This window comes from Protopterus annectens, chromosome 17.part0 (genome assembly GCF_019279795.1).
Source record: "Protopterus annectens isolate FY-2018-M chromosome 17.part0, PAN1.0, whole genome shotgun sequence".
Taxonomy (NCBI): Eukaryota; Metazoa; Chordata; order Ceratodontiformes; family Protopteridae; genus Protopterus; species Protopterus annectens.
The window spans coordinates 638,226,183-638,242,031 of record NC_056751.1 but is presented as its reverse complement, the minus strand read 5'-3'; the positions used below and the strand labels follow the sequence as shown (position 1 = coordinate 638,242,031).

Genomic DNA, 15,849 nt, shown 5'->3' with positions numbered 1-15,849 from the left:
ACCTAAGATGAGTACCTCAAATACCAGTACAGTCATAGTAAATGTTTAAGGTCATCAGGTGTGCCCCCCACCCCACAATCTTACGTAGAAATGCAGTAGCATGTAAGTGTGAGGAGTAATATCAGTGGAGCACAGATTGCCCGAGCTGCCCCAATCTACAGGATAGATTGCTGCATGTGTACAGTATACAGGGATCTGTGTGGTAAGTTGTTGTGTGTTTAATATTGTCTGGAAGTGGTCAGCATGTAGGCCTGGAGGGTTGTCTCAGTGGCCTATGGGCATTGCTGTGGTCGACAGGGCCATGTTCTGACAACTGCAGTGCCAACCACAATGTTTCTCAGTGATACCCATGTTAGCAGTCGTCCATACTCACTGTCCAGATGTCAATATCTGTCACCATCTGAAAGATGGACATGTCATGAATGTGGGCCCCTATATACACACAATACACAGGTGGAAGTATCCTAGACAGAGTGCATATAATGTATCTGTCAACTGCACACAACTTTGGAATTGTTAGCAGCGCATTAGTTGTCCATGTAGTACGGAATACTAGTGTAGTCTGGCCAATCACTGGCAGACCACAAAAGGCAGTTATAAAGTAATGAGAGATTGCCTATGTCCATGCACAAGGCAACATAAGGGGAGTTTCCCAGGTATATCTGTGAGTCAGCTGCCAGTAGCTTCTATATCACACATGCACTCAGCTCACCCCACCATCAGCCACAGGTTTATCACAGGTCATATCCTTGCTGTTGGGAATGAGTACAGTATGACCCCACTTCTGTATGGGAATATCTACAGAATGCAGCATGCTGAAGAGGTGTCCTATACAGGTGTATCCCTAGCTGTAAGCAGCACCCTGCCTACATCCAGACTAATGGATCAATATGGACAGGAAGTATTGCCAGTAACACCTCACAACTTACCCTGTCACCCCAAGAGAATCCACTGGCTCGCAGCCTGGGAATGTATGAGTGATAGAATGCACTGGCTTGCTACAGATGGCCGCATCACTACCAAATAGCCTACAGTCTTATGTGAAAGGACTGTGCATCACCCATAGTGTCAATGTATGGTATCTCATGGGGTCCTAACTAACAATCTAACACAGTCAACAGAGCACAAATGCAAGGCCATGCTGACAAATCCCACTAGCATGCCCCCCATGTCCTACTGCAAGAACTGTGGACCAGTCTATAAATACTGCTGGGATGAAGGGCCAACTATAGGGATACTTCTCAGATATTGTTTGCATAATGTTAGGAAGAGGATAGAATAACAGGGGGGTGTAGAAGCGTGGATGTCATGGAGTGTGTGAAGTCTGAAACTCTGATGTGCACCCATACTACTCCTGCCTGCAAACCCATTAATGGGTGGCTACAAACCTGCTTGTAAACCACAATATGAAGGGGAACTGACCAGTTATATGAGTCCTGCCTCTAGGTAACCTGAGTGAATCTGTACGGCTGAGAGGTATGGCCACAGCAGGATATGGCCATTCTGTTAAGTCAATATATGTACAAGAAGGGGATCCTCAGCCACCATACTACCAAGGTGCTGGACCATTTACACAGACCCATCAGCAAGTGTCTGTAGCTACCCCTCCAAAATGGCAGGAGTGTGCAAGAATGTGTAAGCTGCAGCCCACAATACTGGACTCAGTTTCATTCATTTTGTATTTTCCCAGTAAATAACTGTGAGCAAATAATTATATCTGTCAGTACTGTATTTCTCCGTAAATAAGACCTAACCAGAGAATAAGGCCTGGCATGGTTTTCCAGGGTGGTCATGATATAAGTCCTACCCCAAAAATAAGCCCCAGTTAAGATCGGCAACAACACACGACGGACCTGTGTAATTATAAACAATAATATTATTGACACCCGTTGACTGAGGTTATCATACTCTGCTCACCATTTTCAGACCATTCAGACACCCAACTTCTTCTCTTTGCAGAAAGTTGTAAGATTCTTTCCCCGGGAGTCCTCCACAATTCTTACTGTAACCCTAATCCTCACTCACACTTGATGGTTGAGATCCTTGACCCATAAACACTGGCAAGTGTACTTTGATTGGTCAAAGTACAGACAATGCACGTAAAACGTGAGCACTTGATAGGAGTGGCAACACAAAATGGCAATGACTAAGAAGACACAACCACACCTGTTCATTGTCTCGTAAGTCTTCAATTAACCCTCCCCCAGACAAGATGAGTGCAAAAAGAAAGAGTTATTCCATAGAGTACAAGAAAGGAATTATGGAGGACTCCCAGGGAAAGAATCTGATGGCTTTTTGCAAAGAGAAGAAGTTGGATCTCCGAATGGTCCAAAAATGGTGAGCAGCGTACGATAACCTCAGTCAAAAGGCCGACGAGGGAAATGTTAAGAAGTGCAAGTGTGGATCAGGTCATTAACCATTATATCCTGAGCTGGAAGACATCATCTGTGAATGGATTGCTAACAGGAGAGAAAAGACTTTGGTTGTGTGCAGGGTTGATATTCAAGTATTTGTCCTTGCAATGGCATCACAGTTAGAAATATCCCCAGAAGAATTCAAAGCATCACAACATTGGCTGGATGGCTTCCTTCAGTGATATGAATTGTCTCTAAAAAGATCAACAATACTGTTCAAGCTGGAAGATACTGAAGTTTTTAAGCATGCACTTGCATTCAAGTCCTTTGTTGATGGCATTGACTTTTCTAAATACCAACTCTCCAACATGATTGTTATGGATGAAACTGCAGTGTTTATGGGCCAAGGATCTCAAACAACAATTGATCAGTGGGGTGCCTCGTCAATCTACATTTCCTCCAATGGTTATGAAAGTGCACATGTTACCTGTATTTTGGCAATTCATCTAGATGGAAATAAAACCCCACCTCTAATCATTAGTAAGGGCAAGAAAGATAAGACTGAACATGTTTCCGGCATTTACATTCTTGAAACTGAAAAAGCCTGGTGCACACAAGCAGTTATAAGGAAGTGGGTTGATGTAATGCTGCCACTTATTTTGCAAGGTGGTGAAAGAGGTCTGCTAGTCTGGGATTCAGCCAGCACTCACCATGCTAAAGACATGAAGAAATTCCTTGCACAGACATAAATAGATTAAAGAATGATTCCCTCAGGAATGACTGCCTATCTCCAGACTCTTGATATTGCAATAAACAAGCCATTTGTGCATGGAACTCAATGACTACATTGAAAATAGAATGGAGAAAAATCAGCATGGAAACTTTGTGAAGCCTAGCCTGCAAGAGTTCAGGACTTGGATGAAGAATTCATGGGATAAAATCACTGACAGCTGTGTTGCCAATGCACTATGAGCAGGCTACATAGACAAGCAGTGCTCATTTAAGGAGAGCTCTATTGCTAGGCATGACAGATTGGGGCCAGTGGTTCTACAGGAAATGGAGTCGCAAGAAATTCAGGCCAGAATTCGGGGGTTGGAGACTTACGACAATGTTCCAGAAGAAGATGACATGACTGTATTTGAATAACTTTTCCATTATCGGGGCAACAAAATGGATTGCTTCTGCTTTCAGCTGCCAGTAAGCTCGTCAGTTTTTTGACTTTATTGTATTAAGGTAATGTTTTATTATCAAGGGGTAATTACAAAGTAAAGGCCACTAGTTCCCAGACTTCATTTTAATGACTTTCTATCATTCTTCTCTTATGGTTTGGGTAAGGAATAAAGAAAGCATCACCACTCAAAAAGTGGCAGTTATTCACCTGTTTTATTACCCTCCTCCAATATACATGTATTGAGATTTTTCTGCACTTTCTGTTAAGCACGAAATATTGCACTGTGAAAGCCAAGGTATAGATATTCTGAAGTTGAATTGTTTGTTGCACTGATTATGTAGAATTCTCACACAACTGTTAACATGTTACCTAGAACTGTTGCCTAATAATGGAAAAGTACCAAATAAATGTCAATTTGTGTACATGAATAAATGTTGATTTTTGTATATGGATAAATGTTGATTTGTGTACATGAAAAAATGTCAATTTGTGTACATGAATAAATGTCAATTTTTGTACATGAATAAATGAATCAATGTAGATTGTTGTACGGGGGGGGTGGTAAATAAGGCATCCCCTGATAATAATCCCTAATGCGTATTTCTGCGGGGGAAAAAGTATAAGACCTGGTCTTATTTTAAGGGAAATATGGTAGTTGATGACATAATACATCACAGTGTAAAACAGTACATATGTCTGAATAACTGCTAACAACAACAATGTAACACAAGCAGCACAGACAGCAATAGTTACAGTATCCCCCTATCTATCACCCATTGTGACTCCATATTGTCAACCTATCTACAGTTATCTTGCAGAAACAGGTTGTTAGCTGTAGGTGTAAAACACCAAACCCTGGACTGGAGTACAACCCTACCTGGAATGGATTCACACACTCAATACAGAAGGTCATACTGGGCATGCTCCTACACAGAGAGAAATGAAGCCCATGTCTGACAACACAGTGGACTATACATATCTGTCATTTGCAGATGTCTGTGCACACACACCAAATTGTACACCATGTATGCATTACACACACATTGGATAGGAATACTCACACATATCTAAGGCCAACAGACAATAATATGTCAAACATATACACACAGAGAGATGGGAAGAGAGAGACAGTGACAGAGAAAATTCCATTATGAGGCTGTCCCAACCAGTACACATCCCATTGGCCTATATCACATGATGTGCTGATGTCAATCACTGTAGACATTCCTTTTGGTAGCCCTCAGCCCTATAGTGTCTGTGGTGCTTGTGATAACTGTGTAACACTATAGTACAAATAAGTATTCATGTAGCATTTGTAAACTCAGTCCTGTCAAATGTAAAGTTGTGTGTGAGTGAGTGTGCGTGTATGTTTCTAGAGGAATGATTTAAGGCCCATTCACACTCATGTATAGATAGCACATCTAAATATAACTATATAACTATAAATTCTTTTTATCAGGCCCATTGCTTCTACTATTATTGGAACTGTATGGGTATCCTTCTTCCACATTGCTCTCATTTCTGCATGCAAATTCTGGTATTTTATGACTTCTTATCTCTCTTTATGTAAGACATTGTAATTACTAGGTGTAGCAATTTCATTGCTCAATGCTACATTTGTCTTCTTTTCATGGCGTGGGAAGTTGGTGTAAGGGGTGGGAGGGTGGTGTAATGATTACAGTGCTTACCTTAGAAACACAAGGTGCAGGGTTTGATTCTCACATGGGGTAATTAGCTAGGCTTAAAATGGCCTCTGAGGACAGTTAGCCTAGTACTAATCTATGAATCTATGAATCTATGGCCAACTATATCTGGTTTTCTCTCATCTACTTTTTAAACTGTTCATAATATGTGATCCCATATAATATAAACTTCACCATTCTCTGTAATGCTTTGTGACTTATGTTTCTAATGCTTCTCAACTACTTCAGTAGTGTAATGTTTGCACAATCTCTAATGCAACAGTCTTGCCACATTATTATGCCTTTCAGCATACAGTCCTTCTGCCATTAGTATGTCGCAACCAGCAACAAGGTGTGCAACTGTTTCCAATTCTGTTTTATAAAAACCTACATTTGTCTGTTTCTCCCACATGTTCAATGGACTTTGTAAATCAACGTGTACATAGCCCACTATCTTGGGCCACCAGTATTAACCCTTCACCTTTAAGTTTAAATTCATACCTCCTTAACCATTCCTCTGTCAGATCATGAAGTTGTTCCAGGAGTTTTCTGTACTTTCTTTTTCCAAATTTCTTGCATTGTTATCTGATCCTTCACCTTATATTCTTTCTTTTGCTTTTTTGCACATTTATTTGCTGCCTGATGTTTGTCTACTTCTGGCTTAACTAACATTCCTGCTTGACGCCAATATGCTTCTGTTAAACCAAGAAGGGAAATCATCTTAGACTTTTTTCTCCTCATTTTTTTAAAACTTTCACTATGTTTGGGACTTGTGAGGTTACTTAATCCTATGATTGCAGATTTATACATGTAATCAATTTTGTGGGGTCCATACTTCCCTCAGAATGGGGAATAAATAATCTTGGTATACACTGATTTTTATAAATCATTTGAAAAGCATGACACATTTTTCTTGTTTTCATGTCCAGCTGATCCAATACTTTTTGGGGCCAGTCAATCACCCCAAAACTGTAAGAACAGGAAGAGTAAATTGGTTTATAGCTTGGATTTTGTTCCTGGATTTCAGGGCTGTTTTCAGTATTAATTTTACTCTTATAAAATATTCCTTATGAAGTTTTGTTCACATTTGTTCATCCTTAATTGCTGATCCTTCATCAATTCCCAGATATTTAGACACTCCCTCTTACTCAAGTTCCTTTATATCCCATTCATGTCCCAGGCTGATATTTTATCGGTGCTGCAGCTTTCTTGCTTTAAAGGTTGTTTTTGACATTTGTTAAGCCCAAATGACATTTTCTGTATAATCTGAGAAAGTTTTGACTGCTTGCAGTTGTGCTTTCAGTACTGATCTAATGAGCGATACAGTTTTAAACCATATACAAACAGAAGTTTGTTGTTTTCTGGGAGCCAAATTGTAACCATGACCTCATCTGTTAAGTAGACAGCTTAATGGGTTAACAGCAAGGCAACAGAGCAACAGTGACAAGGAGTCACCCTGAAATATCCCTCTTTGAATGTTTATCCCTGGGATAATAATTTGTCCTTTATCATGGCTTAGTTGCAGAGTGGTTTGCCACTGTTTCATGATCACTGTAATATAATCAATCAATGCAGGGTGCATCTTAGATGGGTCTATATTACATCAGCAAAATGTTATTCCAATGAACACCTATTCTATTCATCAACACCTTATCATCAAAAATCGCATCAGTGATTCAATGAATTTACTAAGGGCAAAGATGTAGTTGGCCAACAACAGAATTTTGCCTTTTTCTCCACTGTAGAGCGATCTTGGAGTTGGTATATATAGTTGGGGGTGGGTGGGTTCAATTTTATGTAGATGTTGGTCCATTGTGTTGTGAGCAAGTATTTCCTTGCCCTTAGTAAATTCAATAAAACGCTAAAGCAATTTTTGCTGATTAGGTGTCGATGAATAGGTGTTCGCCAGAATACCATTTTGGCTAAGTAATATAGACCCATCTTATACATCTGAAAGGACTCCTTTATCCACGAATGTGGGATGCTGTCAATTTTATTTTTGTAGTTTATCCATGCCATATTTAGATTCTTCCCCTTTACAATTCTTCATTATGGCTTTATTTAACAACAAATGATCCTTTGTTCTATATGACTTTATTTTATTACCTTTTTGTTCTATTGCCATGATTGAGTTTTCTTCTAAATGACTATAAACTGTATCAGCATCAATTCCAGATACCTTGCAGGTTCACTCTTAAGGAGGAGTATAATTTTTCCTGTTGTTAACCAGGTTGTTATCTCTTTGGGGTGTGCACATAAGTAGTTCTTACTCAAGGCTAAATTTGTATGTAACAATGTTAATACTTTTACCCAGAAGTTAGGCACTGCATCCAGTTAGGAGTTTTTCTTAATTTTATTTCAATTTCTCTGGATATTACTTCATCCCATTTCATATCTTGTACACTTGAACATCTTACTGCTGCTTTTTACTTCTTCTATCCATTCAGCATCTTTGTTATGTTCAATAGTATCTTCATTTCTCCAAACTTTCATTATTTCCTCTTTTTTGGTGGCATTTCTATGAATTTTGCCTTGTTTCCCAGTACTCTATAAAACTTTTTTGGGGTTATTGATGAATTACTTATTTTGTACTTTTCCTTTAAATTTATCTGCATATCTTCTATGTTTTTCTGAATGTATTGATATCTTTAGTTTATTATTTGCAACAGTGTACAATAGATCCTGCTGTGTTCTGATACTATGCATTGCTTTTCTCACACCTGTCTTTTTAAGTATTTTCATTGATCTGTTTCCTCTTCTGTACTCTTCTAACAATGACACTTCTTAATTGCTTTATAATTTTCTCTGTTCAATACTTTCACAATGGCATTATATTTCTTTCCTTCCTCTCCCTTATTGCCCTGTGTTTTTGTGGTAAGACTTCATCTGTTATTAATTTAGCTCCACAGTAATATATCTTATTTACTTCTGTCATATAACATGAATTCTTTTAATAACGTTGATTACTGTGTTCATTTGTTTTATCAAACTTCTAACATTTTGAGTCCTACTGACATTCTGTAATCTATTTCTTTCACTGATCTTAATATGTCTATCCATCTCTGTTAAATCAAGCAACTCTTCCCTTAGATCATTTTATTCTAAATTAAGGGCACATTCTTGTTCTCCATTTCCTGTGGATAGGAGAAAGATCTACAGAAAGATCCAGGATATCGACCCGTGAAATATTCTCTTCAGCTGCATCCAGCACCATCCTGTGTTCTTTCATATGGGAACTCAATGGCCTATCACTCCACAAGACTGACTGCATCAGAGTTGCCAAAGTTTCTTGCTCTTTCCCATGTTGTGCAAGTCAACTGAATTTTTGTACTGGTTTCTTACTGAAGGTTACAGAGTATCTTCATGTGGCCCTTGAAGATATGTTTCCCGTTCCATCTGTTTCTCCTTAATTCAGGATCTCATTGTTCCATCATCCTGTGATGTTACCAGAGGTGGACTTTGAAAACTATATCCTTCACTTCACAGGTAATCCATAACTTCAGTTTCTGTTTCTTTAACTTCTCAATTACTAATCCTCTTTTCTACTTCACATTTTGTTTTCTTGAATTGTGACATGTTCCATATCTGGATGCCTTTGCCTATACTTCTCTTCAAATATCTTTGGTGCTGCTTTTTTGTGGCAATTAGTTTTGCTTTCTTGTTTGCATAAATATTGCACCATATCAAATCTCTTTTTCTTTCCCTTGTCTATATTTCTTCTTCAGATGCCTCCCACTCCACCTGTTTCTCCTTACTTTGGGGACTCATTGTTCCAACATGCTGTGACATTATTAGAGTTAGATTTGCAACACTGAACCAGTCACATCACAGGTATTCCATAACTTCAGTATCTATTTGTTTAACTTCTACATTACTAATCTTAGGTTCTACATTCCCCCTTTGTGATCTTGTTTTTGTATTGTGACATTTTCTATATCTGTGTGTCTTTACTTGTATTTCTCTTCAAATATCTTTAGAACTGCTTTTTTGTATTGATTAGTTTGGCTTTCTCCTTTACATAAATATTGCACCATATCAGATCTATTTTTCCCATGCCCAAGTTTCTTTTTTATACTTCTAAAAATCTCTTGAATTTTTACTTTTCATTTTCACACTTACTCAGTTGCTTCTTTTTTCCAAACAGCCTAAAGTTTTTAGGTCTATATAATGTTCTTCATGGATCCTTTGTATTAATGAACACACATTTGCATTTGAAGTTTTTGGCAGTTTTTCTTGTGCAAGTATTTTTCTTTACACTAATTTCTCTCTTATTCTTTTTCAATGTCTGTTATCTGGAAATTCTGGGCTTTTTACATAATAGTAGCAATACATTTCTTTCTCTCTTTCTTTCTTTCTCATCTTCAGTAGTCTACTCTGTCATCTGTATGGCTTTTTTTCTGGACTGTCAGTTTTTGTGTTTTTTTGTGGACCTCTAATTCCTTCTACAACAGGGGCACCATCCTCCCCCTGAGTCTGGCCTAACCCCATTGCAGGAATGTTTCTGTGTCTTGAGGATTCTACACTGTCATTTTTTTCCAGTCCTGGTAACAGTCCAACTTCCAGGCTCGAGCACCTTTTGATCCTGAAACTTGTGCACCAAGCAGTCTTTTTATTTTTTAACTTACTTCTGTCATCATATATACTATAAAAATACAGTATATATATATATATATATATATATATATATATATATATATATATATATATATAAAAGTGAGATGTTGTAAAAACAGGGTCCACCTCATAAAGGTACTCACCAAGACATGAGGATGTATTCAGTCCTAGCAATCTACTTTTCTTGCTGATTTTATCAACTCTCCATTCTGAATCTGTATGAGGTGCCTAATTATCTAAGAGCAAAGTGCAGCTCATTTGTGACTGGAGAGTGATCACCTTCCTCACTAGTAACACTCCCGATTTTCACTGGTAATTCTAATGCCGGATCTCAGAAACTAGTTGTTTGTTATTAAACAAGAGAGGCAGAATAAAAATTAGCTATAAAAAATCAGTCCATCTTACCTGCCAAGCTTTAAAGTCACTGATATTTCCACAGCTTCCATTTGTCTTTATACCTTCTGAAATACATGTATGCATGCTCTGTAGACCATACCCTATAGCATATATAGCTTTATAAACATTGTACTCATATCTTAAATCATTGCCATTGAAAAATGCTATGCCATTTGCACTCAGTGTCTCTTTCCCTGTGCAGGTATTTGAGTCATTAAAATATGAAGCATATGGTTCAACGCTTCTGTTATAATGTAACCATTGGCAACCAAAGATTTCCTTCCAAAATGAATCTACAAAAATGTAGTTGTGAGAGTCTGAAGGATGAATCTTTAGAAGGAATGCTTTAAATCCTGGCATTTCTGCCTTATGCACTCCAAATGCTATAGTGAGATTTAAAACATTTGACAAGTCTTTCCTTAAAAACATTGGAGTTGGAGCCCACCCTTCAGTTGCAATCCAGACTTTTTCAGTCACATTGTGCTGTGAAAGCTCTTCCATGAGTGGAATTACCCTTTCATCAGATGCAATGATAACTATTACTTTTGCTGAGGATTCCTTGATTACAGAAACAATATTCTGGATTTTAGTAATAGAAAATGTTGCTGGAATAGTTTCTGAAAAGGCTATACACCTACCAGCAATAACAAACTGTTGCATTAACATTTGGCTGCCAGATCGGCCATAATCTGTGTCCTCACTGATGAGACCAACCCATGTCCAATTAAATGTAATAACCAGCTGGGCAATAGTATGGAAGAGGAAATAGTCACTAGGGATAGTACGAATGAAGGATGGAAACTGTAGTTTGTCACTCAGAAGGGTAACAGTTGAACCATAGCTAAGCTGAAAGAAAAGTGTAGTATGATCAAATAATTTGCATTAATTTAAATTATTTAGGAATGCAGTTGACAAAAAATAAGCTTTTAAAATAAAGATGTAAATGTTTAAATTGTTTGAATTAACTATCTTCTTATGAATACGCTAAATGATTTTATTTTATGTATCTCCAGTGAGTTGCAACATTTAAAAAAAAAATAATAATATCTAGACCGTTTCAATGTAATTAGATTTAGAGCAAATAATACAAATGTTTAAGGTGTGACTTGAGTTTATACTGAAAATTATTTATGCTTCATACTGTGTGCTTCCATGAGCTAATTTCATGTTTGCATTCCTGATGTTTTGGGTTCAGCAGTTGGATAATCCTCTTTAAGAACACTGATCTGAAACATTAAGGGTTTCCTGCTCACAGATATATGTGAGCTAGCAGAAAACAAATGAAAGTGTATTCCAGTTACCTGTTTCTACCTGCTAACTCCACTGGTTCCACAAGTCCCTAAATAATCCATGAATTTGCTTCCTATCATTCATTCCATTAGTTTATCCCATCTGCCCACCAACCTTTCACTGAAGTACTTATGCTGGTCCAGGCTAAACTGTATCTTCTTATCAGCAGCATATGTCTCCTCCTTTCTCTCTGATTTAGCCTCTTTGCACTCCAAGTGAACTATTTGTGCACAAAGATCAACCTCCTCCTCTTTTTGTCCCTCTAAATTTTAGGATGCAAAGCATCAAGCTGTGCTGCCCCCTTAAGCCCTTTATCCCTTGTTGTCTTTCTTTTGAACCTTATCTGTCATTTTAACTTGCCTGTCCCTCTAAAGGAATTCCAGATTTGAATGCAGCAGGGGCTGTTGTTGGTCCACTAGCTGTGACACCAGCGCTGGAGGTCTTGGATTTGTGTCCCAAATATGGGATAATGTTATCATTTACTTCTTTTGTGGCAATGAGGAATAATCACCTATGTGGAAATGTATGCATTCCTTTTGGATATGGGTTTGATATAATAGCTAAGATCTTCACCTCAAAGGCACAAAGTACAAGATTTGATTCTAACCTCTGGTTATCGGTTAGGCTTCAAATTGTCCTTCAGGGCAGTTAGATTATAATTCACCTGTGAACTGTTTGAAGCATATCAAGGGCCTGCTGCAGTGTGCAATTATTATATCAAAATAATGCCTTTCCCCTGTGGCTTTTTCTTCTGCCCTCTGACTGAATCCTTCCTGATGTACTACATTGATAGTATTAATTACATATTCCTTCCATCTTCTTATTTCTACATTTCATTTTCCTTTCTGTGATCAACTTAGCATAACACATTTTACACTGGGTAATGCAGTTAATGCTGAATTAATAATGGCCTCTGCATCTGGTTTCTGCTCTCCTCCTTCCAGTCCTTAATGTCAGGTAGCTGACTTTAACCTGTGTATGGGTCAGATACATTCAATGGGGCATTGTACTCAATCATTGGTGTATCCTGACTTACATTCCCTATCTCCTCCTGCGTACTTCCCTGTATATTTCATTCATTCTCCTCCATTTTCATTATACTCATTCTTTCATGGAGACCTTAACATTTGGCTCCACAGCACAGTCCTTCCTATTGTCTTGCCATGTCTCTGTTATTCACACTGACATCCCTTCCTCCAGACATATTCAGTGTTTGTAGGGCTGTCATTTTTCATCCAAAACTTCTGACTTTGCACAGTAAATGTCTTCCACCCTTCTCTTACTTTAGCCTTCAATGACTTGACCCCACAACTGACTCCCTCACTCTCCACCTCTGTTTTCCTTCTTTCCCTGCACTTGTATTCCCTTTAGTCAATCCCTCCCAGCTTTAATAACTTCTTACATCAATAAAATTCCCTACATAATGGCTAGACTGAATCATGTTTCTTTACAGCACAAGCCATTAGCCAATTAACAGCTCCAAATTTTCTCTAATTCAGACCTATTTTTATACTCAAACATCTACAGAAAAAAATATGATGTGTACCCTGACCATAACTTTCTAATGTCCAGATTTCTGCAAAATGTCCAGATTTTTGCATCATATGTTTGATCTCTTCCTCATAAAATTTGCGGTTTTGATGTAAATCACTGTCGATTGAAGTTACTAAATAATGGCATACATTTGAATTTCAGTCTTCATGTCTTTCAGAAAATGCATACTAACACAAATCCTGTTATTCTAGCAACTTTCTAAATTTATAAGAGCAATCTCTAAAACCTGCCCATATTTTTAAGCCTTTTTTTCCCTATTATTTTAGACTTTGTCTAGATTTCTTGCACTAAAAGGTTGAGCTGTAAAACCTTGACAACATCTGTTATATATTCAGACTTTAAGCTCTTGCTTTGTTCATCTTTCTTTGAGCACACTGGCTATCCATAAGTGTTACAGTTTTAGTTCAAGTTTATGAACTTTGATCATTAAGAAGCCAGAAAGATATCACTCCTTCTCTGTACCTTCTGTCTCATATATATCAATGTCAAGAAGGTTTTAATGCCATTTAAACTATTACATGTCTTGTACATGACATTTTATTCAGTAGCCTTGAAGATGCTTTGTCTTGGTAAAATGGGAATTGTCATTTATATAACAGGCATTCAAAAATAAATGGATCAGTTAGTACAATGAAACCTACATACATCACCCCTAAATAATTTGTATAAGACTGAAAACAATAAGAGATGTTTAACCATTCTTGTTAGTTGACTTTTTTACTTTATTTGTTCTTTAGTTGAACAAAAAACACACATTTTGTGGCAGGTAAGGACCAGGTGGACCACATAGTCTGTTCCTTATTTATCAGCTAATCTCTAAGATAATAGTTATTTAAACATTTATATCTCCTATAACTCAAAAGAAAGATTAGCAGCACAGAACGCAGAACAGAGATGGAGAGTGAGATAAAGGTTTGAGATGTGCCCAGCATACAGAAGCTAGAGATAATTGTGATGAGAATGGATTAAATTATCTCTTAGATGAGGAGATACCAGAAGCCATGGTCAAAAGTAGAGGGCAGAAAAGCAGAAGGCAGGAAGGCATGGGCAGAGACTATAAGGGAATCATAAACAATTGAGGTGGCGCAGAGTAAGATGGATGAAGAAATTAGGAGATGCAGCCAGACAAGGGAAGACAGAGAAATAAGCCAAGGTAAAAAGGCTGGTGCAGACAGTAGCAATGATGCAAAGGAAAGGACGAGTGATAAGGAGGAGCCAGAGCCTAGAACATCATACAAGAGCCAGCATCACATGGAAGGAAAAGGGATTAGTGTACTGAGAGGAACACAAGAGAGGGCACAGAGGGCAAAATATAAAACTGAATGTGACTTGTAGGAAGAGAACAGAAGGGATAATAAAGGAATTATATGCATCACAGGAAATGACTCAACTAACACTGACTGCAGTTAGGGATGCAGGTGGTAGGAGTAGAGAAAAAAGACTATAAATAGGAGAATGTAGAAGTGCAGACTAGAAGTGAAGGAGGTGAGAGCTGTTTGAAGGACTGGTAAAAAAAGTTTTTTTTGAATGGAGATTTAATCAGAAAGAGGATTATGAATTGAAAAAGGAGAAAGGAGGGATAGCGGAGTCCCTGGTGGTCTAGTGGTTAGAATTCAGAGCTCTCACCGCTGCAGTCTGGGTTTGATTCCATGTCAAGGAAGCTTCAATGCATATTATTGCCCGCCCCTGCTGTAAATTTATTTTTGGATACTCCTCCCAGCACATTCTCATTTGTTCACTCAAGTGAGTACAGTGAGATCATTTGGGAAGGACTGCCCCCTTGTTTCTTTCATTTCTGACACTTCTTCCAGTTCCATCTCATCATCTCTGTCTAATGTGTACAGAGAGTACATTTGGGAAGGCCAACCCCCCTTAGTTTCTTAATCTTGAATTATCTTCTGTTTCCTCCCTCTCCACTTAACAAAAAAAAAATGTTTACACTTTTCCAGTTGCTCTTACTCTAACTGTGCTCTTCCTACTTTATTAACTTATTCTTTGCTGTGTGCTCTAAGTGTTCGTGTGCTTTTATTCTGCTGCATTTATTACTGTATGTTAGTAGCCTGATTAAATTTATCTGCTATTCTATGCATCTTAGTTTTGGTTTTAGCACTTGTGCTTCAGGCCAGTTATTTTACATTTAAGAAGGTTTTTGTGGTCTACACTCTTGTGGACAAACCCTTATCAAAACCTTCTCTCCATAAGTCTGCCCAGATATTCAGAACATCATGTCTGGACAATTACCATCAGTTTCTCCTGCCAGCCTGGTCAACATGGGCATATTGAGACAGCATAGCAACTGCCTCATGTCCACTGACAGCCCTCTTCTGCTAGCACATAACTCCTCTACTTGTGAGAAATGCATCTACATCAGTAACCTGGAATTTATACTCTCTCACACCACAGTCAATACTCCTGAAAAAGGGGAGATTGCCAGAACAAACACCACACCACCCACATCACATAGCAGAGGTCCTCAATAAAAACTTATCAAAATATCAGAGACCTCCAAAACACACTCATAAACATTCCACATACAACACCAAACATATCACACACAGCAGACAATATACCAGTGTTTCACAAAAACAGTCCATAAGGCATAACAATAAACCAATGTAGCCCATAAGGCATAAAAATAAACCAAACATACTAGTCATTGGTGACTCAGTTGTGAGACACACCGATGTCCCCCTCACCAGGCTCGACAAGGTGAAGGTCATGGTCAGTTGTCTGTCAGGTGCCAGAATCTGCCACATCACGCACACAGTTAAGTCTCTCTATAACAGGT

At 38.1% G+C, this 15,849-nt stretch overlaps 1 protein-coding gene across 1 annotated transcript in view; it reads right to left on the bottom strand.

The window, feature by feature from the left end:
• LOC122791484 (extracellular calcium-sensing receptor-like) overlaps positions 1-14,914 on the bottom strand; it is a 108,566-nt gene extending 93,652 nt beyond the window's left edge. Inside the window, exons 1-2 of the mRNA XM_044059227.1 lie at positions 14,813-14,914; positions 10,227-11,063 (exon numbers count right to left, since the gene is read on the bottom strand). Coding sequence (XP_043915162.1) covers positions 10,227-11,063; positions 14,813-14,914 — 939 coding nt within the window. The remainder of the gene's footprint in view (positions 1-10,226; positions 11,064-14,812) is intronic.
• Positions 14,915-15,849: the final 935 nt, after the last annotated feature.